Here is a 24459-nt window from a genome sequence, read left to right as displayed (position 1 = left end):
CGCTACACAGCGACCGAACTTTGGCTCGAGCCCGGTCGCTTCGTAGCGACCGAGCGGGACGAGCCCTCGGTCGCTACGTAGCGACCGAGCGGGACGATCGCTCGGTCGCTATGTAGCGACCGAGCTTTGGCTCGAGCTCGGTCGCTACATAGCGACCGAGCGGGACGATCGCTCGGTCGCTACGTAGCGACCAAGCGGGACGATCGCTCGGTCGCTACGTAGCGACCGAGCTTGGCTGAGCTCGGTCGCTATGTAGCGACCGAGCGGGACGATCGCTCGGTCGCTATGTAGCGACCGAGCTTTGGCTCGAGCTCGGTCGGTACGTCGCGACCGAGCTTTGGCTCGAGCTCGGTCGCTACGTAGCGACCGAGCTGTGTGCATGCTTGGTCGCCGCGTATCGATCGAGCTTGGCTTGTCCGCGGTCTGATTTCCATACTCGAACTTGTCCGCGGCCGATTTGGATACATGTCCGTTGCCTTCGGACAATCGGTATTTAGTCGTTCGATTGAGATTTGGACGATATTTTACTGCGAGGCTGTTCGTAAAGATATCTTTACGAAGATTACTTTTCGTAAAAATGGTTATGCTGACTTTTACGGACTTTCAGGCATTGATTCCGTCGTGACCGATTTTGACCCCAACAGATATTTAAACCCAATCCACGTTATTGTCTCAGCGCAAAACTAGCACCTAACATCGAGCCACACACAATTCAGCAAGCTTTGGCTGATGAAAAATGGCGCAAATCAGCGAGTGCAGAGTTTGATGCTGCGTTGAGGAATCATATTTGGGACTTAGTTCCAGCAGAAGAAGCAACTAATGTCAATTGAAATATGTGGCTCTTCAAAACTAAGTTCAATCCTAATGACATAGTTGATAAGCAAAAATCACGTCTAGTTGCAAAAGGCAATCACCAACAACCAGACATTGACTATCATGAGACATTCAGCCAAGTGATTAAGTCTCCTACAATCCGACTTCTTCTTGGTCAAGCATCTAAATGCAATTGGCCAGTGAAGTAACTAGACGTCAATAATTCTTTTCTACAGGGAACTCTCACAGAAACCGTGTATATGAAGCAACTTAGTGGTTTGTAGATCGTGACAAACCTAATCATGTCTGCAAACTCAAAAAGGCGTTATACAGGTTAAAATAGACTCCACGTGCTTGGTACACAAAATTGAACACTTATCTGCTTGGTATTGGCTTTCGAAACTCAGTAGTTGATGCCTCTTTGTTCTTTTTCTTCAACAATGGTCAATATTTATTTGTGTTGATCTACGTTGATGATATTATTATTACTGGCAACTCTGAATCGGCTATTGCAGACCTCATTGCGAATCTGTCCAGAAGGTTCTCACTCAAAGACGTCGGTGATTTATCATATTTTCTTGGCAGTGAGGTTCTTCGTACGTAGCAAGGATTTCAATTGTCTCAGCGGAAATATATTGGTGATCTCTTGTACCGTACAAACATGACCAACGCAAAGCCAGTTCCTACGCCAATGTGTGTGTCTACATCTCTCCCTGTTTGTGATGGTGAAGAACTTTATGATCCATCGGAGTATCGTAATGTTGTGGGCAGTCTTCAATATTTACTTCTGACGTGTTCAGATGTAGCCTTTGCAGTTAATAAACTTTCACAGTTTATGCACAAACCATCGACTATATGTTGGCTTGAAGCAAAGAGAGTCTTAAGGTATCTTGCGGGAACATACATGTCTGGCATCTTCTTATCTCGTCACATCAATTTTCTCTTCATGCCTATTGTGATGCGGATTGGGCTGGAAATAAAGATGACTACAACTCTACAGGGGCTTATGTTGTGTTTCTTGGACAACATCCTATTTCATGGTCGGCCAAAAAGCAGACATGAGTCACTCTCCTCGACGGAGGCAGAACATTGGGCGGTTTCAGCTGCAGCTTCTGAAGTTTTTTGGCTCTACTCTTTACTCTGTGAGGTTGGTGTCAAGCTCGATAATATTCACACTATATACTATGACAATATTGGTGCTACATATCTAAGTGCCAATCCGGTATTTCATTCGAGAATGAAACATTTAGCTCTTGACTACCACTTCATACGAAAACAAGTTCAGAATCGTACATTGCGTGTTTCACATGTCTCTTCCAAGGATCAGTTGGCTGATGGACTTACCAAACCGCTTACAAGAAACCGGTTTGGAATGCTCTTTACCAGGATCGGTATTACTACTCGTGCACCGTCTTGAGGGAGATATTAGGATAAGTACAATATTAAAGATAATCCTTATCTTAGTAGATTAATTTTGTATATAATTCGTTGTTATCTATTGCAAAGATTTCACGTACCTTGTATCTCTATATAAAGAGAACTCTTCTCAATAATAAAGATAAGCAATCAAGCATTCTATCTTATAAGGTTCATGGGGCAGAATTCGAATGGGAAAACATGCAAGTGTCTAACTCCTACGTAAGTGCAGTGTCTACTCGATCATATTTAAAATAACTGACTTGAGAGTTAATTTGTCATATTATCATCTCTTTTGTTTTGCCAGATCTGTGTTAGAAGGCGAGTGCAGGTTTTTGTCAGCTAACTTATAAGCCAAGAGTGTGTTTGAGGAAGACGCGTTGGTGTGAGTTTGGAGAAACAAACAAATGAAAAACTAAGTGGTTACATAAGGATCCGAAGCAAGAGGAAAGGGATTGCTCTTAGTCTTGGAGACAGAATCACTCTTAAACAAAAAGGAAAAAGTAGTTGAAACTGAAGTTACTCATTTCACTACTCTCTCGTAAGTCTAGGTACTCTTTATATTTATCGCCTAATAATCGTGAATAGTGAAACTGGTTATGTTAGTAATTTTTGTTGCAATAATTGCGAACTCGAGTCATTTTGTTTTTCTTTGATCTGCTAGTAATTTTATGACAGGAAATTTCGGTTTATTTATAATATAATATTGAAGAATAATATAAGAGGTATGGACAAGAAACTTAGACTTAAAATGTGATTTTTTTTTTTTCCTTTACAGAGATACTACTAATTAGTTAAACATCGACAGGTGTTATATTGATGGAGCATGGAAGGAAAATGATCTTTACACGGGACAAGGGTGGGTTTATAGGAAAAATGAATCCACTGATATTATGATGGGTGCAATGTCTATTCGCAGGAGTCTATCACCTTTACATGCTGAATGTGAAGCTTTGATATGGGCGATGGAGTGCATGAAGACCCTACAAGTTACAGAGGTGGTGTTTGCAACTGACTGCTCTCAATTGGTGAAGATGGTGTCTACACCAACAGAATGGCCGGCGTTCACTACACATATGGAGGGGTTTCTGCGATGTAAGGATTTCTTCCTCAACTTCTCTATCCAACATATTCCAAGGGCACAAAATACTCTGGCGGATAAGTTAGCACGAGGTGCTACGACTTCGCCATCTGCTATGGTTTATGTTGATTCAGTCCCCCGAGTTGGTTCTCGAATCAGAGATCCTCTTAGTTTCTTAGCCTTTTGTTGTAAAAAAGAAAAAAAAAAGTTAAACAAACCTATGCATCAATTGAACTATAACGAGTAACGACCAGTTAACGAGTGAACGGCTCCGCAAGTAAATTTTCTTACGTTTGAAAACGCCCTATTATATAACATGCTCTTGCATGATCATATCAAATTAAAAAAGTATGAACATTGATCATACAATAAGACTTATGAAACCCATTTTGAAGGAAAGAAAGAAGTAAATTGAGCGACATTATAATAATAAGTTGCATAGAGAGACAAGATCTGTCACTGAGAAGATGTTTGTCTCCTACTCAATGCACAAATTAAAACTTCAAAAACATTGTAAATACTGAACTCTAGGTTGTTCTATGAATACTGTTATTATTCTCATACGCATTTTAATATGTTACGCGTAAGAATTAAAAGATGTATTGTCTAAGTCAGGACACATATTTGGTAAGAAAAGAATTGGTTACTGAATTTCCATGTCTTGTTGTTCGTTCAGTGTAACGTTCTAAATTCTAATTAGAGAGAGAGCCAGTCCCAACATTTGTCGCTTCGTTTTGAATAATATACTCACTCCCACGTGATCGTTTTCACGTTATACAAGTCAACGCCACCAGAGAAGCAAACAATAGCATTTCTTCTTTTCTAACATTTATAAATCTTTCAAACTATCAAACAGAATTAGTAAAACAAACACGTTGATGAATGAGCTAAATCGTTAGCTTAAACTAGACATACTGCTCCGACATGGCTATGAGCAGGTTCACTCAATCCGCCTCGAACATGAAATAGGTTTGGCATCTGTCTTCGTATACAACCGACTACAACCGAATATTCCGTTATGCGAATACAGTATACAGACAAAAATAAGATAAAAGAAATGAAATAAAAAAGGATGAATTTGGAAGGATTAGTGCATTTGATCCACAATAAAACAATACAAATTTTATAGATATTTCCAAACGGACAAGATCTCATCTAACACACACACATTTGTGCGATCTAAGAATATGACATGAACCATTATCACGATTAATAGCATGCTTCACGACCGCCTATAAACAAATAATAAATATATTTAGTGAACGCACACTCCCAATTTTTTTATAAATGTATATGCTATTTTTTTTTGGAACACAATAAATGTATATGCTATTATTTTTTGGAACAAATAATTATGTATTTTTTTGGAGTATAAATTATGCAAAACTAACTAAAATCTCTACTATCATATTCATATGCTATAAATTAATTTAATGAGACACTGAATGGTCCATCTACCTAAGAGCCACCTGGAGGGATTAATATTTTTCCATAGTATATATTTTAGTTACCTTCGGTGGTATCGACCGTCTTTCATTGCCACTGCGTTTCAGTATTGCTTAAATGCCCAAAAGAACGTAGTAGAGTACTGTTACAGGCAAAGAAACCAGCATTCCGAATATAACCCTGCAAAACAATTTACATATGTTAACATTTAGAATACAAAAATTTTGCTTCGATATATAATTTTCAAGGAAATAGGATATCTTATAATTTGACTACAAAAAAAGCAATTTAGAGTTTTGAAATGACTTTTAAGATTTTTTGGATATGAGATATTTCAGACGAATAAAGGAAACGTAAAATAAAAACTGACTGATCGAATTATTTTCTACAGAAACTGTATTAGTATCATCAAATGTGATATAGTAATGTCGAAAGTTAACTCACGCAGTGCTTAGGATATCAGGATGGACGTTATATTCCTTGGCGAAAACAAAAGGGACGATTCCTTGAGGAAGAGCAGCCTACAAAATATTAATTTTCTTATCAATAATTGTGTTTATATATGCATATTATACTTAAGAAACGATTTTTTTGTCAAACTATTTAAGAAAAGTTTTTTTTTTAACTATTTAAGAAAAGTTGAATATCACTAAATCATAATTGTAAGTTAAACTGAATGATACATAAATACAAGATTAACCTGAACGATGGCGATATGGAGGAGATTGCCTCGAAGACCAATTGCAGTCGAGGTGGCTGCGATTACGGCTGGTCCGGACAAGAACCTCACGGCCATCGCGAAGACTGCTACTGATTTTCCGCATGAAATTATCTTTGGTTGCAATGCCATAAATAAACCTATTTATTAACAATCAATAAACACGATAGTTAATAAAACTCAACAACACAAGAAGTAATTATTTATGTAGCCTTAACTAGCCCATGCAAGTATGCAACGTAGGAAGAGGAACGAACAATACCAAGACTGAACATAGCCATGCCAAGACCCGCATCAGATAATATCGAAATCGATCCACTCATTATTGTTGGCATCTTTATATTCCACCTGTCCATGAAATCATAATAGATATCAACAAGAAGCACACAAAATCATATAAATATATGCAAAATGGCTAAAATATGTATCTATTTTACCCTCTTTGTATTCTTTTTGGTACATGTATGTATGTTAAAGATGTTATTATTTTATACAATTTTGATGTATGTATAGTAAAATTAGTAAGAAAACAAAAATAAAATAGTAACATTAGTAAGTACTTACTTGAAGGAGACAAGGGACCACGCAAGGCCAAAGAGACTAGAATAAGTGTTAGGGTTTCGAATGAGTTTTCTCCAAACCATTATCAGTATTAGTCTCGTCATCACGCTGGCCGGCGGCATTTGCTGTTTCGTCGGACCGCCGACACCACCGTCTTCTACGTCATTGCCTTTCTTACCCTCTTGGTCCATCTCCACATGCCTTTTTCTTCCGGGTGTCTTGTTCTGTATCAGACTCTTCATTGCTGTCATCATCAGATTTTTAGGAATTAATGTTATTATTCTTTGTTTATGATCATTATTCGAAGGTTTTAGTATATTGACTATTTTTTATTATTGGATGACATGTACTTATAATAGAAGACAAAAAAATAGTAATATGATAAATTAATAATTAGTGGTTGCATGGAATACTAATTAACCTTTGGAAGCGAGGTTGTCGTTAGGAGGAAGAGAAGCTCTGAGGTCGATGAATGAATCGGTGGAGGCACCTCTGGTAATAGCGTTCCTAGCGATGGCTTCCGAAACAGGAGAAGCACTCGAACTCCATACACACATGTCCATCTCCTTGTTCTGTCCTCCTCCGCCACCAATTTCATTTTTCTTGACTCCACTTGCTCCGCTCATTGACCCCGTGAACATCGGGTTCGGTGGTGGGTAGGGAACTGATATATACAAATTATATTTTAAAATTTCAGTATAACATGATTATCACAGAAAACATGAACTTTTATTTTTTTCTGTAAATTTGCTGCTGAATATTTAAAATACTAAATTTTAGGTTTATAAGATGATACTAAATCTTTATAAAAACAAAAAGCAAAAACAAAAGACATACCACTCATACTTCTCCCTCCTTTCTTCGTCTTAAAAACTTCCTCATTAAAGCTCGAAGCTCTCGGTGCCACTCCTATAGACGACTGAAGCGAGTAAACATCTCCGCCGCGACCTGATCCTGCGCCACCGTAACTCTTGCTGTAGCCGTGACGACGGCTAGGAGATTTGCTTGCATTAAACATATTGTAAAAATCTGTCTGGTTAAAGCTAACGGAATAAATCTCGACGTCACTGAGATTTGAGGCTCGCGGCGTGTTCATGGATGAGTTAATTCCTCCGCCGGGAGACTTATTGAATGAGATCATTGATGAGGCGGCGTTTGATCTCCTGACCACTACATGGAGCTTTCCGTCGACACCTATCTCCTCATCGGTCTGATTTATATAAAAAAACATGTAATTTGAGTCAACGTGAAATTAACTGGATATAATCAAAGTAACAGAACTCAACCAAACCCTCTATAAAGTATGTGACAAAAAGGTACTAGATATAATAATATGACATATATACCTAAAAAGAAACCCAAAACAACATAGATTAAGTAGTATATATTATTACCACGTTGTAATTACTCGATTTCTAGTTTACTTGAGTTCATCCGGCGGTTAACTTGAACCAACATTTAAAGGACCACTATTTTAAATAACTTTACCTCGAGGGAATCATGGCTAGTGAGAGAGATAACATCAGAATCAACTCGGAAAGAAGTGATGGAACCGGCGGTTTTTGGGAACTGCTCGGAGATAAGAAGCTTAGCGCCACGATACTCGAACAAGAAGAGCATTAATGTATACCATATGATACTTTGAAGCACAACTATTTGCACCATTAAATTGCTTGAATAGTCTCCATACATCGCCCGGAGCAATGGGATTCCCATAACCAACGTGTTCGGTAGTGTCGATAGCGAAAATAGCGTTATCGTCCAATCTAGACTTCCTCTGCGACTAAGCGCCTGAGAATAATACACATCAACATAATTAGAAAAAAATACACACCAACATATATTCTTAGGTACCAAAACAAAAACATATCAACCAAATGAGTTTGTGTACATATTACCAAGCTTCATGTCTTTGATGAGTTTATAACAAAACATTATATAGATGAAAAAAGTATGTATATATATATATATTCATTGTGTTTTCAAAATCTTGAGATACGCATACAATAAAACATTGCAAAGGTATCTCAAAATTTAATATATATACTTCCTATTTAATGTTTTGTCGAGAGCTTCCTCATACAAGGGATAGAGATGCTCTTAGATAGAACGTTTTATCAGTTAATCATTCGGGTTGAAACACTAGATATTTTCATAGTATATACCATCTATCCTGGTGGTGAATTTATAAAGACTATAGACTAAAAACAAGAACATAATAATATATATGGTGAGGTCACTATAAGAGACGGGCCTGCCAAAGAAAGAGTGCAGCGAGGATGACGACTTTCTGAAGAGAATCGGCGGCGAGGAATTGGTAATCCATAGCATAAGGATCATTGGAGGATATGAAATGGAAAGAGAGAAGAGGAACCGCGAAAACCGCAACGAACCGGTTAATACCGGAACATTGGTCCGGTGTAAATATTCCCCACCACCGTACCGAACCGTAGGCTAATATCATAGCTACGTATAGCGGCACCATCGCCGCTAGTACGTCGTATATATCTTTGCCGGTGATCATTTTGATTTAATTATTTTCCGGTGAGAAGAGAGAAGATATTAAAGATGGTGATAGAAAGAGAAGTTTGTGGGGTGGTATAAGTATTTTATTATGAGGAAGTGAAGTTCCTCGAGACGATATTAATTAATGTTGTTTCTGTTAATTATATAGTTTTATAGTATAATAATGGGATTCGCGATCAGACAAAGTGTTATATATAGCAACAACAAATCATTTTACATTTGAATATGATTAAGCAAAACATACGTGTTTTCCGTTTTTTATTTATATATTTGTCAAGTTGTTAAAAGTTGTAAAATGATCATATTAAATCACAAATTCAAGTGCTACATGCAATATGCTCTTTTGATGTTCTAATAAATACTCCACCTGTTTCTAAATAATGCATGTTTCAGATTTCTTACAAATATTAAAAAAAAAAAATATTTAACTGTCAATGCATTAATTTTTAAAATTATAACAATTTCCTATAAATTTAAACCAATAGCAATTTAATAAATCAAAAATTGTCAATTAACATTTTTGAAGTTTACAAATCATTATTAAAAATACATACAAAATTTAAAATATTGATTTTTTAGAAATATGTAAAAAGTGTTAGAACATGCATTATTTAAAAATGGAGATAGTAAAAATTTATACCTAGAAAAATAATCCAAATATATCCAATTAGATCACACAATATCATTAACACTGATATGCATGTTACTTTAAAAAAGACAGTAATTAGTAGTTTTAATATAATTTTATTTTAATTACCAGTTTGTTTTATACCTAGTTTACCCATATTTCATTTGTTAACAAAAACAATAATCACGAAAATGCTATTATTAATTTTTTTGAATATTATGATTTTACCAACGACATGTTTATTTTGTTCACGTGTTATGTAGGCACTATTTTTCTTTGACGACTAACTTATTTTTAAAATTTTTAGAATCAATAAAAATAATTACAGATTTCTTATAACAAATTTGTCACGTTTGACCATAGGTTTATTAAATTTTTATAGATTTAATTAGGAATTGGTAGATTTATTTTTTAGCCAAAATTTTACTTAATTTAGATTTATATAAGATTTAATAGATTTGTTATTGTTTTGGCCACAGATTTACTTGTTTTTTAAACATATTTAATTAAGTTTTGACTGATTTATTATTCTTTAATTATAAATTTACTTAATTTGAACAGATTTAGTTAGGATTTGATCGATATGTTAAGTTTTTTACCACAGATTTAGTTACAATTTGACAGATTTGTTTAAACATTAGTCACAAATTTAATTATGAACATATTTGTTGCTGTAAAAAACATATTTGTTTATTCTTTGGCCACAAATATTTTAAATTCCACTTAACCAGAATGGTTATTGCAAACTGGATTAAATAATTTAATTTTGAAATTATTTTGTATACCAGTGATTTAAATTGATTTAAACCAAAACCTTTAAAACTAACAAATAATTTGAATAAAAATCATGCAAACCAAATTTAATTAATTAATCCAAATCCGAATTTAATTTAAACAAAAACAAAACTTTTACAAAACCATCCATCAAGCGATCATCTTGTTCTACATTACGTTCTCTCCTTAACATAAACTCTGCTTCTTTTTCACTCATGGTGCAAATAAAAATTGTTGGCGATCAAGGATATTTGAGAAAAGAAAAACAAATGGTTATTTGGTGTTCATAATGGATATCCCTTTAACATAAATTAATTTCCTCTTGCATTATGTTCGTCTTTTACTCCTAACTTGGCTTATTGAGAATTCAGTAATCGATACTTTCTTCTGAACCAAAATTATATAGAAAAGCTGATTCGATGTTTAATGGTTTCCAATAAACGAAAAGAGCATTGTACCATATGTATTTATGAATGTGTGATAGTGACACTGTTATGCTCAAAGGAATAAGCATGGAAACACGAACATGACACTGGGGAAGAGGATTTAATCCCCGGCGAAATCGAATCCGACAGCTTTTCGATGGAACCCTAGCTTTTGATTTTGTTGAAGTGTTCTTTGTATTTTTAACAACTATTTATTTATATAAAATGTGACATTGCAAATAGGATAATAAATATGCAACCAAGTGAAAATTTGAAAGAAACAAAAATACAATACAATACATAAAATATAATAAAATTCAAAGAAGTTTTCTTCTGAACTATCTTCATCGAGAATAGAGAACTTCAATGCGGTTACATTCATCAATCATACATTCGATGAAATTCTTGAAACCTTAAATTCTAAATAAAATCCAATTCCTATAATATTATATACCCTAAAACATAAAAATTAAAGTTCATAGTTTAATCCAATAATATTCGAATTCCAAGCTTTTCTTTGCAACTTCTTTTGTTATATAACATTGGCCAAACTCCAATTTAGATAAATAGTTATCCATCGATTAACAATCCAATATAATGATTCTCTTAAAATAAATAAAGATTGGACCTGGCAGTTTTAATGATTCGAAAAACATCACCAAACAACAACAAAATTATTCCTCAAATCTTGTTTACTGCACATTCTATGCATGACGGTTTCAATTACAATTGTTTCCAAAGCAAAGTGGTCAGAATAAGTTCTTTACCATTTGAATCTGGTTTCACCATAGATATATTGATTGTTTTGTTGTAGATCATGGCCACAAATTCCATGCCGGAAATAACAACAATGAATTGGGAGATGAAGTGGTCAATATCCAAAATAATGTGAGTGATTCTAAAACACTGTGAGTGATTCTGTACTTTTCTCAGCTGGAGAGAAAATAAAAACACAAAGAAAGAGTTTCAAAAGAAAATCTAGAGATGCCATTATGAAACCAAACTCGTCTTTAGAAGACAAAGTCAACACTCTTTGATAAAAATTACAGAAAAAGAAATAGATGAAAGACTGAAAGTTATATTTATCTTTTTACAGTGTTCTTTGTTTTCATCGATATATCACGAAAGAAATATACTGTTTTTTTTGTTTTTAAAGGTTTTTTATTTTATTAATAAATTGAAACTATTCTATAATTATTTGGTCTTTATCTACCTAAACTAAGATGCAATGATTGCATATAATTAAACTACTAATTATCCAAAAAATATGAGTTAATCTGAGTAATTTTCTCTTAACATAACTATCTAGACAATACAGTGACATCTATAGAAGGGACGGTTTACCAAGAACATTTTCCTTCTTATTAGAAATATGAGAGAAAAACTTCAGAAATATCAAATTTAGTAACAACAATAACTATATCCAACTGAATATTATGAAATTTTGTATTTGGAGTTCCGGCTAAGCTTGAAAAGAGCATGATTGAATTGTTATTCTTTGAATCTAACTTTGAATGTTTTAAGAAAAAACAGTTTGGATGACAAAAACTTCAATTGATAATGTCCACTGAGCAAAGAAGATCGTTCAAAAAAATTGAGAGTTTTGATTACTCTTTTGAATTTAATTGTGAATGCTTTATGAAAAGCATATTGGATGGCAAAAACTTCAGCTGATAGTGTCGATTAAACAAAGAAGATAATCCAAGAAGGTTGGTAGGTCTGATTACTCTTTTGTATCCAATCGTGAATGATTTAAGAAAGCTAGATTAAATGACAAAAATTTCAACTAACAATATCAATTGAAAAAAGGGTATCGTCGAAGAGAACTGAGATTTCCAGTTATCAAAGATATTGTGACAAAGATTCTATGTAATGAAATCCAAAACATTTGTACATCAAGTGTCACTGTTTTTTAGTCTTTACTCTAGTCTTGTTCCAAACCAAGTGATAAGTCCATCTTCAAGATACTTATGCCCCCTTGCCCCTTTACCAACAAAAGTTCGAGTCCAATTGTTTTGTCCACAAACTTGACTATACAACTCACCGGCTGTGGTTGTTCACCATGTCTACGAGCGTTCCTCTCTCTCCAAATAGTATGGATATTGGCTGATATCTTTACAAAGCCTATTCTTCAACATCCATAGTTTACTACAATCTGTGCTTTAAACTCAATGAGCTTTCGTTCGACACGAGTTTAAAAAATGTATCAATGATATATATATATATATATATATATATATATATATATATATATGCAGTTAGTAGCTTCCCTTGGACTTCACTCTAGGATAATATTTCTTTTATACTCTCTTTTATTAGAAATCTTAGTGATTTTTAAAAAAATTGTGTCAAGCACATTGGCTATTGGATCGGGTGAATATCAATTTTCAATATTTTGTATCGTACCTTTTTATCATCGACGTAGTCAACACTTTATTACTTGGGCCCTAATGGACCTTTCAAACAATAACTTTATATGGATAAGATTTAAATAGGTTTGTATTGTGTAGAGCCCAAATTAAGACTTCAATGTACTACTTTTATTATGGATTTCTACAAGAACTGTTTAGGGAAGCTCATTTGTCCAACTGTGTCGTTCCATGATGATTTTAAGGTAAATTGCGCGAGTCCGAACTAGAATTCCCCAACTCAAAACTTGATAAATAGTGAAAAATGTTGGTTCTTGAAAAATAACTTAAAACAATACTCAAAAAAGCATTTTCAATGTAAACGGGGCAAATGTCACAAGAGGCAGGCCCAAAAATATTAAGGGCCCACAACTATATTTCCAAATCACTGGGACATACATTACATACATCATCATAACAACTACCAACATTTCTAACACCACCAAGTTTTCTCTAACTTTGTATCGGAAACTCCAAACCGACATTTAAAATCAAACACACCAAAACAAAAGGCCCACCATCGGTTAAACTCAAAAAACCACCCGGTTCTAGGCTATATACTTTACCGGTAAATACCAACATTACCCGAGTGATGATTGTCTCTACCATATGAACCAATCTCCGACCATATCTCTTTAACCATTTACTTTGCTTGAAGATGTTTTGTTGTATGATCGTGTACTTGTGCGTTGCTTGCAGGGCAGGCAAACTCTGAAGAAGAGAAAACTACGTCGTTTCATTATGGTCCTTACACACAGCCCATGTTCCTTTTCCCCTTGACAGAGTTCATCTTATCAAGCCTCCACTCATCTCTTAGCCTGGCGATGAAGTTGTCGGCTTTCGTGTTAACGTCCGGGCTTGGACAGAACCCCGTCCCGGCGGCACCACCACTATTTACGGCGGCGTTGTTTCCCTCTCCGCCCTCAGATTGTGTGAGTTCTAGACCCCAGCCAACATCAATCACTTCTCGTTCAGGGGAGCTACATCTTGAGCTCTGATTGCTCCGTATCTTCGCGAAGTCACCACTCACCACAAATTTTAGCGGCGGAACGCGGAACGGAGGCGGCGGAGGTGGAGGTGGGGTGGTTTGGATTAACGGAGATCCTTGGTAGCTCTCTTCGTTGAAACTCGTCGGTTTCGTCGGACGTGGAGGTCTACCGGATTTCACTCTCCGCGGTGGTGTCTGAGGAGCCAACTTTGTCATCCTCGGCGGCGGAGGTGGCGGCGGCGCCGGGATGGAGTGAATCTTTTTGCTCTTAGCTCCCTTCTTGAACAATCCGTAAAACACTGACTGTGACGATCGTGGCGGAGGAGGAGGAGGTGGTGGAGGTGGCGGCGGAGACGGTGGTGGAATTGACGATCGGTATTGCGGTGGTTCCGTCTCCACCACCGCCGGAGATTCAGTTCCTTCTTTTCTCTTATGTTTCTGAAGCTTCTTCTTCCTCTTTCCTTGGTTATACAGTGAAGCAAACACCATTTTAATCTCTTTCGCCGCATTGCTTTTTCTCCGCTGAAGAGTCCTCGGTGGCGTGGCGGTTACAAGCGGAGGCGGGGGAGGAGGTGGAGGCGGAGGTGGTGACGGCGGAGGCCGTAACGTTCGTTTAAATCTTGAATCAGAAGTAGTGTCACTGCGTCTTGGCTTTTCGTGCGTATCTCTGTTTCTAACGGAACGATGAGTCCTTCTCGGTTTCTGTACAACTTCAACCGGAGGTGGAGGATTAGGTGGTGGTTCCGGTAGTTGTTGCGGCGGAGAAGACGGTCTTACCACGAACTTATCAACATGAATCTCCTTAGGTTCAGATTCTTCGATTTCAGTTTTTAAGCGACTCTGAGGTTGTTTTTCAATCACCACCGTTGATTGCGATCGGTACTTGTCGATTTCGAAATCATCGTAGAACCGGAACGGTCGGTCATCACTTCTTCTGAGAACTCCGTTTCTCAGGTCAGGATACGACGTGCTGCTACGCCTCAACGGTACGGTTCCGGTAACCGGTAAACTATGCGAGAAACTCCGGGTACTAAAGCTCTCGTAGATCTTTAGCCTATCAGCGTCATACACGTCATCAAACCACTCGTGCGAAACCGCCGGCGAGGAAGAGATTGTAGTCTCTTCACCGGCGATCACTTCGCCGCTCGTGACGGTTTCTACTTCTTCTTGGCCGAGTGAAGACGGAGAAGATCCGTCGTCGTTTCGTCTGGCGAGCACGCCGCAGAGAATCGCGAAAACTACTAAAACCACGTTGATCGAGTCCCATCCTCTCTTCACCGTAGCTGGCTGAAGAATCTGAGATGTGACCGAGAGGAACGGAGGGACGACAAAGGTCGTAAACAGAAGAAACATAGCTGCTGAAATCACTCCGATCATCGCTGGAACTATAATCGTCGGAATTTGAGATCGTCGGCGAGTGTATCCAGTAGATTCGAACTGTGGCCAGATCAGCGGCGGTTGATCGCCGTTCATCTCCATAGTTTGAATATTGAGGAAGAGAGAGAGAAGAGAGAGGCTTGTCGATTCTATTACAGAACATTAATGAGTAAGCAGCGTATATATATATTGTCTTAATATGTGGCGGAGAGATTAACAACAATAGTAACAGTATTAATTAAGTACGTTATTAAACTCAATTATAGGGGAAAATACAACTATGATTAAAGATTATAATCATACGGACACGGAAAGGAATTGTTGTCATTGTATTGAACAATGTCGCGCCAAAGAACCTGTTAAAAAAATTATTAGGCTCAGTTTAAATCATTGAGTTGGAAGTTTCCTCGAATTACTTCACTTAAATTCATAATCAATCACTTTTTCAACTATACAAAAAAGCCCCGAAAAACTTTTAAAACTATTATATAAAAATTAGAATTCTCTTGTGATAAATTTAAGAGAAATTTAGACCTAAAAAATAAAGATAGATATGTTATTTTCTTGTAGCCTATTACATTTTCAACAGTTTTTTGTATGTTAACCGGAGTTGTATTATGGTTTAATAATAGTTAGTCAAATGATTTATTTTTAATGATTGATAAATTATCTCCATTTAAAAACTGTTGAGGATGTTGCCATTAAGGCCCGTCTTGGATAACCCTTGATTACAAGCAACGTTGAGTCGTCGAAAAAAAAACATTATTGCTTACCAAACGGTACATCAATCATGCAAGTAATGCATAATCGAACATATGTTTTTGGGTAAAAGATCGAACATATGTTGACATAACATATTAAATATTGTTAAGCAAGATAGCATTTCAACACACGATTTCTACCATATGCCACGAGATTTACTTTAGCTACTAAAAAGTTCCAGATTAACACGGCCTAACATTCTTAAATGAGGCCTTTTCTCAAAAACAAATTACATTCTTAAATGATACCTTTCGAGATACTAAGAACATCTTCATTTACGCTTTATAATTTACTCTATTTTTGAGATAAATTGCAGAGTGATAATGAATATGTTCTAAAACCATATACATTGGAGGTATTGAATTTGTTTTTCAACTGTTGAATGCTTTCAATGAAACTCTACATTAAGTGGATTGTTTGTAGTTGAATTTTTCCAACTAGTCGAAACACAAAAAAATGAGACCCATAGAGATATATGTTGTTTGATGATTGGTTATTAAATTATTGAAGATTTTATTTCACCCAATTATTTTTATATCATTTATGTTATAGTAAATTTATTTATTTTTCAAATTAATTTATATCAAAATTTACAATTTGTTGTGTTCTACAAATAGAGACTTATTTTATTTGATTTGGACAAAAATCAATATTTTTATAATTTTCAACTGTTTTAATAAAGTTTTGCTTATAATTTCGGTACTATTTTGTAAAATAACTATTAAAATATTTAACACTTAATTTTAGATTTTAAATTTAATCAATAATTATTTTATTTTATCTTTTAATATTCTTTTAACCATTAATTGGTAATTACAAAACTAAAACACAAAACATGAAATTAAAATAAATGAATTGAGTGTTAAATTTTTTAACAAATGATAAAAAAAATGTGTTTTAAATAATTATGTGGAAGAGAGAAGATGATGTGGAGAGTCTCCACATAATTATTTAAAACACATTTTTTTTATCATTTGTTAAAAAAATTTAACACTCAATTCATTTATTTTAATTTCATGTTTTGTGTTTTAGTTTTGTAATTACCAATTAATGGTTAAAAGAATATTAAAAGATAAAATAAAATAATTATTGATTAAATTTAAAATCTAAAAAATTAAGTGTTAAATATTTTAATAGTTATTTTACAAAATAGTATCGAAATTAACTGGAGAGGTTAAAGGGTAAAAGTAAGAGGTTTATGTTTCGGAATCGGATCTCTTGGATTTGTATTTAATGTGATGAAAAAAATATCCAAATCTCGGGTTTCTATTTACAAAATTACAAAGCTGATTTGTTCTAAGTCGTGTTTTTGTTATTTTTTAACCATTGACCAATATTTTATTTTTATCCTAAAAATGTCACGGCACAGATCTTATACGACAGTGGTCGGTTCATGAAGACATAAAAAAAGACATAATGTCAAACTTCACATTCAAATCTGGAAGATAGAGGTATTAACTAGGACACAAAAGTTTGTCTAAAGTTATTGGGTCCTCTTTTGGACGTAAATAATGATGTGAAACTGTATAAACCATGATTGCAAATGCACTAGCTACAGTACTAATGTATATGCAAAACATATTTTCATCGCTAGCTTACTAGGAAAATATTAGTCATCCTACGCAGCTTGAAAATTTTATCGCTTCAATTGGTAACATACCATCAAGGCAAAATATATTATCTTTCGACATTACTTATGATTTTTTTGTTTACAATACTGAGCATTTGCTATAGAGATCCTGTGTATTTAATTTTGAAAGTACAATATTTGCTTGTTCTAGAATAGGCCACGAATAGTTATAAACTTTGTACATATAAATTTGGAAAATAACTTTAGAGGATGCTCTGTTGATGGAAATAATTGGAGCGTGGTTATCATCATTGTAAAGTGTTTACTTACCCTTTTCTCGCTACACCCCAACCCAAACCTCCGCAACTTTTGTCAAGCTGTCTCCGTTTAAACATATATTTTTTCGGTTATTTGTTAGTAAAAAGAAGCAAAAATTTACAATTTACACACAAGTTTTCCCTTATTTACACCATGATTAAGCTTTTGCTACATGAGCCACTTACTTCTTAAGAAGTCAAAGAAAAAAATGATGAAAGTTTATTCGTAAGAATTGTTTTAGACTTTCAGCTTTACAAGATCAGGACCTCAATGTGGTTGTTGTACATATTATTTTTCTTCCTTGTCGTCGGTGCGTGATCGCATATGTTATTAATGGTTAATCTTGAACTTAATAAAAACTATGGATACAAAACAACAACTTTATTCACAACAAACAGAAAATCCAAATAAATACGTTGTATATAGCTCTAAGCAAAGTTGTTGATCTGAAAATTCAAGAATTCGATAAAAAAAAATAGCGAGTTTCAACTTTAAACTACATTATTTATATATACTTTCTTTTATATATTTTCATAGATAAATGGTTGTTATACTCATAGCTTTATACTAGTGATAGATCAAGCGATATTGAAAGCAGATGTCCATTGGTAGCGCATTACAGATCTTATATACACCATAGTTTCTTCATTTATTTGCTACAATATTTCCACATTCGATAAGTGGAAGTAGCAATAAAGTTGAAGAAAAACTATAACCAAATAAAAAGTTGAACAAAAAGAAAAGGGGACCAGCATCCAATCCCAGCCCTTTAAACTCATCTTTAATTTGTTATAAACCCTTTTAATGCTTTTGTAGTTTAGTATATGGGCAATTGTCAGTAATAGCACCTTTTGAAGTTTATGTCTCAAAAATAGCACTAGAAGGAGAAAGTCACAAAAATGCTATGTTACATGGAAACGGAAGCGGGTACGTGGAAGCGGAAGCGTAAGGAAGCGCAGAAGCGAGATTTTTTAAAATATTAGGAAGCGGGTACGTATTGGAAGCGTATATCCATATATAAATATATATATATATATGTAAATTTTTTTAATAATTAGGACTAAAATTATATGATTTAAATTTGAAATAAAACATTTATTCATTTATAATAATTTTGAAATGATTTTATATTAAAACTGTAAAAATACACATAAATTATGTTTACAAAAAATATTATATTAATTATTTTTAATACTTCATAAATAATTGACACAATATGTTTCAATATGTGCTATATCTTTAATAAAAAATCTCAATGCATAAAGATAATTTATAGTATTATTTTTGATATTTATATATATTTATAATTCAATATTCATTACTATTAATATTTTTAATTTTATATAGATTAAAACTATGGTTTTATATTTTATTGATATACATTGTATTTTTAGAAAAAATGGAAGCGTGATTCCAAAACGGAATCATAAGCTTCCAACAGGTTTTTAAAGAGAATATTTTAGAAACGTTTTGGAAGCGAGATTCCGCAAGCTTCCACAAGGTTCCGATTCCGATTCCGGTTCCGAAGCGGGAAGCGGACGTCCGATGAAGCTTCCGTGCAACGTAGCAAAAATGACATTCATTAAAGGGTAAAATATCCCTAATACCCTTGGTTTGAAATTAAATAAACAAACAAAAATAAATAAAAATAAATAAAATAAAAATAAAAAAAAAATTTATAGTTTCAGATTATGTGTTTTCAGATTCGAAATTTTTATAATTTTTTTTTGAAATTTTTTTTTTGAATTTTTTTTTTACTTTTTTTCATATTTTCTTTTTATAATTTAAAAATACTTTTTGAAACTGTTTTTTTAAATTTTATTTTTATTTTAGTATTTATTTTTTATAAAATTTTAAACCCTAATTCCAAAACCTCACCCCTTAACTCTAAACCCTAAGATTTGGATTAATTAATCCAAGGGGTATAAGTGTATATTTACCTCTTTAATGAAACCTATTTTTGTGACTTTGAACCTTAAATACTACTTTGGGAACAAAAACTTGGTTTAGTGCTATCTTAGTCTTTTTCTCTTAGTATATTATGAGTACTTCAAAGTAAAAGTGTGTTATAAACAACCTTTTCAGCCTAATATAACACATAAGCGAATTAATAAACTAAACCCTGACTTCGGGTTGTGTAACGTTCCACCTTATCGATAATGTGTTGTACACTCGACCACCACCATTTCCAGGTCTATTTTATAATATTGTTTTGGAACATATAAACGCTTTAAGAAAGCAATCACGTTTTGATACAAAAAAAAACAGAGAGTAATCAAATGTGTGTTCCAAAAACAAAATCAAATGTAATGACTTATACGTAATTTTTTTTTTTTGTAAATTATATACGTAACATTTTGACGTTATCCCAAAACAAAAGTATAACATAAAATGATTATAAGTTAAAAAAAACACATGCACGGAATTTTTAATTTTGGCCATCCTAGAATTATGGACATCGCCACCAGCTTTTGGTCTGTGAAAAAAGAAATGATTTCGATATTTTGAAATTTGGCTCTCATCTTTCTTATTCAGTGTCCCACTAGTAAGCCTAAAGACCAAAGAAAGAAAAGTAAGCATCAACTAAGTACATATAAAACCATTTACCAAAGAAAAGGACGCTATATAGCGATTTACGTAGGAAAAAAAAATACATTACAATATAAGAGAATCGGCTTCGGGAGAATCATATAAGGTTTCTCTAATATCTCATAAATTAATCAACGTGGGTAAAAAAGTTAGTAAAAGAAAAAGTGAATATCAAAAAGTTTGTCGTCCGACCCAAAGATGGTTGAGCCATCATGAATCATGTAACATAAACTACTATCAACATGATTGTCTCAAGAAGAGTTTATCATGTTTCTTTGTATGTTGCTGCGATCCACTTCATTTTGTTATCGCTCGATTAATCACAACGTTTAGTTGTAAAAAGTATTTATATCATTATTTGTCATAACAATTTTTTATTTTTTTATTTTTTATGATTGGCGAAACTAAAATATTATAATAAAAAATATATAGCATATGAACATCGGATTTATAGGTCCGACATTGCAAACTATAGCAGTGTCATTGTTCGTTTGTGGATTCAGTCAACACATGAAATTAAAGGAACCACCTACTATTGCTAATAATCCGAATTCAAAACACAATTTCCGCTTAAAAAGGGTAACATAGACCGAAGAGTTGGAATTTTATGCTTGTGTATTGTGGTTGTTGCTAAATATACGGTAATACATAATTGTTTTTTTCTTGTAATAGAAAACAAAGTGTGAGTAATTAAATAATTGGACACAGATGGACATGAATCTGGAGTTTAGGTACAGAGATATCTGTATTCTGGTCTGGAAACGAGCCACACGAAATTAAATAAAAATATAATTAAAAAGAAAAAAAGGAAAGAAGAGAAAGAGACAGGCTGTGAAAAGGAGTCGCTAGGTGAGTCGGAAGTATCGTTTAAGTTTCTTCAAACAGCTATCTTCCAGGATCAGATACACAGCCTGTCTCTCCACACGTGCGATTTACCACACATCTAATCGTATTACATTACTTAATAGTATACTACTAATTTAACCAAAGCTCTGAATGATTCGTGTTTCAATTATTTACTATTAATAAAATAGAAGAGAGATCCACACGTTTGTCGTGGCATTAACCTGTTGGGAGCTTTTAGCGATGAGAATAATCGAATCAATCAACCTTTGTCGATAAGTACAAAGATAGATCTACCCCGTACCTATCGTTGGAAACATCTCTCCGTTTAACACTCTAATAAAAGCACTTCATGCCGTCTTCTGAGGTTTTGAGTGTGCATGTGAGAAGTGAGAACAGCTTCGAGTTTAGTCCACTAACCACTAGCTTACTACAGGAAAACGTTTCTTTTCGTTAACCGATATTAAAACATTGACGTAGAACTTATTAAATTTTTAAAATTAATAGTATAACTAAACATAGATTCCCAAATTGTTTAAAAAAATTCTATCAAATTCTTGCTAAATTATCTAAAGTTTCTAAAATCTCTTATCCAGCCCGGACTGAGAATCATCACAAAAACAGAATTTTATATAATTTGTTCCTTTGTGTTTCAAAAAAAAAAAATTTTTGTTCCTTTTTTCTTTTCTCTTCTTTGTATACAAACTCTATAAGCTGTGAACAAGAAATGATAGACAACTTAAGAAAACAAAGATTGGGGTAAACTGATGGGTTTGTGTGAATGTACATCAAGTTCCGCCACTATTCCTTTGATGAGCATGGAACTTATAAGAATGTGCACTTACATAGTTATCTCAAAGATAGTAAAACCAACGGAGAGCAAAAATCACGAGTAACACAAAAGAGAATCCCATTGCCTGTATCAATAAAACATCAAATATTCAGTCTTCTTCAGACTATAGATTATCTCTAACCAAAATTAACACACACGAGTACTTACAGTGATTGCGGAAGCAGCAAGACCAGCTCTTTCTCTAGGATCTCTGCGGTAATAGTTCCCGAAGTAAAGAAAGGTAGCATAGTACCACAAAGGTGGGAACACAAAACCTAGTAGAAAGCTGTCAATTATCAAAGAGAAGAAATCAGCATTGGTCTTAAGACCGATAATATACAAGAGGACGGATACTCACGAGAACCATCCGATTCCACAACCAAAGCAAGGAAGAGGTTTGTCATATACTCCTGTTTCCATGCCGTCTGCAACTTTTACTGCCGTATATCTTCTTTTCCCACAACCTATAGCATCTATCGAAACAGAGATATATAGTATCTCTTAGTTCATATCAATAACGGTGAACATAATAAACTAGCAGGACCTCTACAACATGACAAGACCAGGTACCAAGACCGCAATAATACTTGTAAAGTGGTTGTGGTAGTAACCTTTAAGTGTATAGTAATAACGAGCAGCTGGTTTCATGAGCTTGGCATGGCTATCAGCAATGAATTTTACCAGCTCGGTTCTACCATTTCCTGATACAGATTTAGTATCTGCAACAATGAAGACGCAATATTTACTTGCACATCTATGGGTGAACTCGTAATAAATCGAAAAAAAAATTAAAACACTAAAGCAATCTGTATAAATCTCCTCCAACCAATATATGAGAAATGAGAATTCATTCAGACAACATCATAGACAGGGCAAAAACAACGTTGTCTCATGATCTCATTTCAGTCATCTCAATCTCTACTTATTTCACATACCAATTCACAGCTCAAAATGCACCAAAATTATCAAAGCAAATCTACTCTGTTCCTAACCACACATGGTGGTCTAGTGGTGGTAGGCGAATTCAGGTGAAATAAGCGACTCGGGTTGGTCAGGAGAAAAATTACTTTCGTCCATGATTTATAGCTATCTTGTTTGAGACCAGATCTTCGATTTTCACCGGCGTTGACAAAGAAACCGCCTGAAATTCACAAGCAGCTAGATATCAGTTTCTAGATATAGACTTCACAAGACCAAGTATGCAACAAATATCTCGCGCTATAACTTTGAAATCAATCACCCCTCGCAAACAAACAAACTTGTCGATACACAGTTCATCAGATACCGGAAAAATTGCTCCGGGAATGAAAAAATGAAACAGTAGATCAAAATATAACTCACCAAGGAGAATCTCGTGAGAAATTTTTCGAGATGAATATTGTAATTAAACCAATCTGAAACCGATTAGTCAGAGGAGAATCGTGTCTCTTCCGCTTCTACTCCTGTCTTGTTCAACTTTGTCGGCGCTTTAAATGCGTACAAAGTTAGCTGAAAGAAGAAGAGACTGAAAAATACTTTCAAAGTAAATACTCTTTAACCAATCAATCAGCTTTTTCTTTTTAAACACACAACATAAAATGATGTTTTTTTATCTTAGATTAAAGTTTTTTTTTTTTTTTTTTTTTTTTTTTTTTTTAGAAAAAGGACATTACCAAGTCGTCGAGAGAAGAGAGAAGAGAGAAGAGAGAGAGGGTTCCCGGCCGACGGCGTGGCTCCTTAAGCCACCGTCGGTCCGGTCATGTTTTTCAAGTTTCTTTTAAACGGGGGTTTAGGTGTTTAGGTTTTTAGTTTGTGGATCTGGTTGGGTTTAGTCTCGGCGGCGCACCTTTCTACGGTGGCCGTCCGATTTTGTCCCGGGAAGTGATGGCTTTCTCAGCATCTTCTTCGCCGGTTTCTGTTTACGGGAGTCGGTGGCTTCTTCAGCACCGAGATCGTCGGCTTTGGTTCCGGGAGGCGGTGGCTCTCTTAGCACCGCTAGCGCCGGCTAGTTTCTCGAGTTACCTCACCGCGATCTACGAATCCGACCCTCTCTTCTTCATCTGCCTCTCGTTTCTGAATCTGGTTCCGCATGTATGTATGTCGGAGATGATGAGCGATTGTAGGCGGGTTTATTCTCTATTAAATTCGTAGATCCGGTTAGTTATGAGTCTCGGTGTGCGTTGGTTGTATTCGAGTTGTGGTGGAATGGTGGGTTTGAATGGTTTCGGCTCAATTCCGATGACGGCGTAGTGTTTAGGCGTCGTATCGCGGAATCCGGAGCCGAAGGAAGAAGATAGGGAGGCGCGCGCTTCGCGCGGATCGAGCGGCGTTGCCCTAGCTAGGGTTTTCGGAATTTGGGTCTGTTGCCCCATAATGGTTGTTGTGCTTTTGTTTAATGTATTTGG

General features: G+C 34.8%; 3 protein-coding genes across 4 annotated transcripts; all 3 read right to left on the bottom strand.

Annotated features, from left to right (window-relative positions):
- Positions 1-2764: 2764 nt before the first annotated feature.
- On the bottom strand, positions 2765-12853 carry LOC103845145 (auxin efflux carrier component 2). The gene is made up of 9 exons (XM_033282206.1): positions 8290-12853; positions 7524-7826; positions 6849-7245; positions 6457-6699; positions 6039-6279; positions 5737-5822; positions 5457-5614; positions 5201-5277; positions 2765-4936 (listed from the first exon to the last, which is right to left on the bottom strand). The coding sequence occupies exons 1-9, from the start codon at positions 8557-8559 to the stop codon at positions 4870-4872; spliced, it is 1842 nt and encodes a 613-aa protein (XP_033138097.1). The 5' UTR covers positions 8560-12853; the 3' UTR covers positions 2765-4869.
- Positions 12854-13128: 275 nt separating this feature from the next.
- On the bottom strand, positions 13129-16747 carry LOC103845144 (pollen-specific leucine-rich repeat extensin-like protein 2). The gene has a single exon (XM_009121978.3). It carries the CDS (start codon positions 15261-15263, stop codon positions 13545-13547), a length of 1719 nt encoding a protein of 572 aa, XP_009120226.1. The 5' UTR covers positions 15264-16747; the 3' UTR covers positions 13129-13544.
- Positions 16748-21852: 5105 nt separating this feature from the next.
- Positions 21853-23641, bottom strand: LOC103845143 (60S ribosomal protein L18a-like protein). Of its 2 annotated transcripts, XM_018655264.2 has the most exons (7): positions 23417-23641; positions 23143-23216; positions 22687-22794; positions 22434-22548; positions 22244-22361; positions 21919-22160; positions 21853-21886 (listed from the first exon to the last, which is right to left on the bottom strand). In XM_018655264.2, the coding sequence occupies exons 2-6, from the start codon at positions 23150-23152 to the stop codon at positions 22098-22100; spliced, it is 414 nt and encodes a 137-aa protein (XP_018510780.1). In that variant the 5' UTR covers positions 23153-23216; positions 23417-23641; the 3' UTR covers positions 21853-21886; positions 21919-22097. The 2 variants fall into 2 exon arrangements, with proteins under 2 accessions (XP_018510780.1, XP_018510781.1); XM_018655265.2 differs by lacking the exons at positions 23143-23216; positions 23417-23641 and adding an exon at positions 23011-23131.
- Between the last annotated feature and the right edge of the window lie 818 nt (positions 23642-24459).

The sequence above is a fragment of the Brassica rapa genome, chromosome A10 (genome assembly GCF_000309985.2).
Source record: "Brassica rapa cultivar Chiifu-401-42 chromosome A10, CAAS_Brap_v3.01, whole genome shotgun sequence".
Classification (NCBI taxonomy): domain Eukaryota; kingdom Viridiplantae; phylum Streptophyta; class Magnoliopsida; order Brassicales; family Brassicaceae; genus Brassica; species Brassica rapa.
Note: the sequence above shows the minus strand (reverse complement) of the source record. Positions and strands in the feature narration are given on the sequence as shown.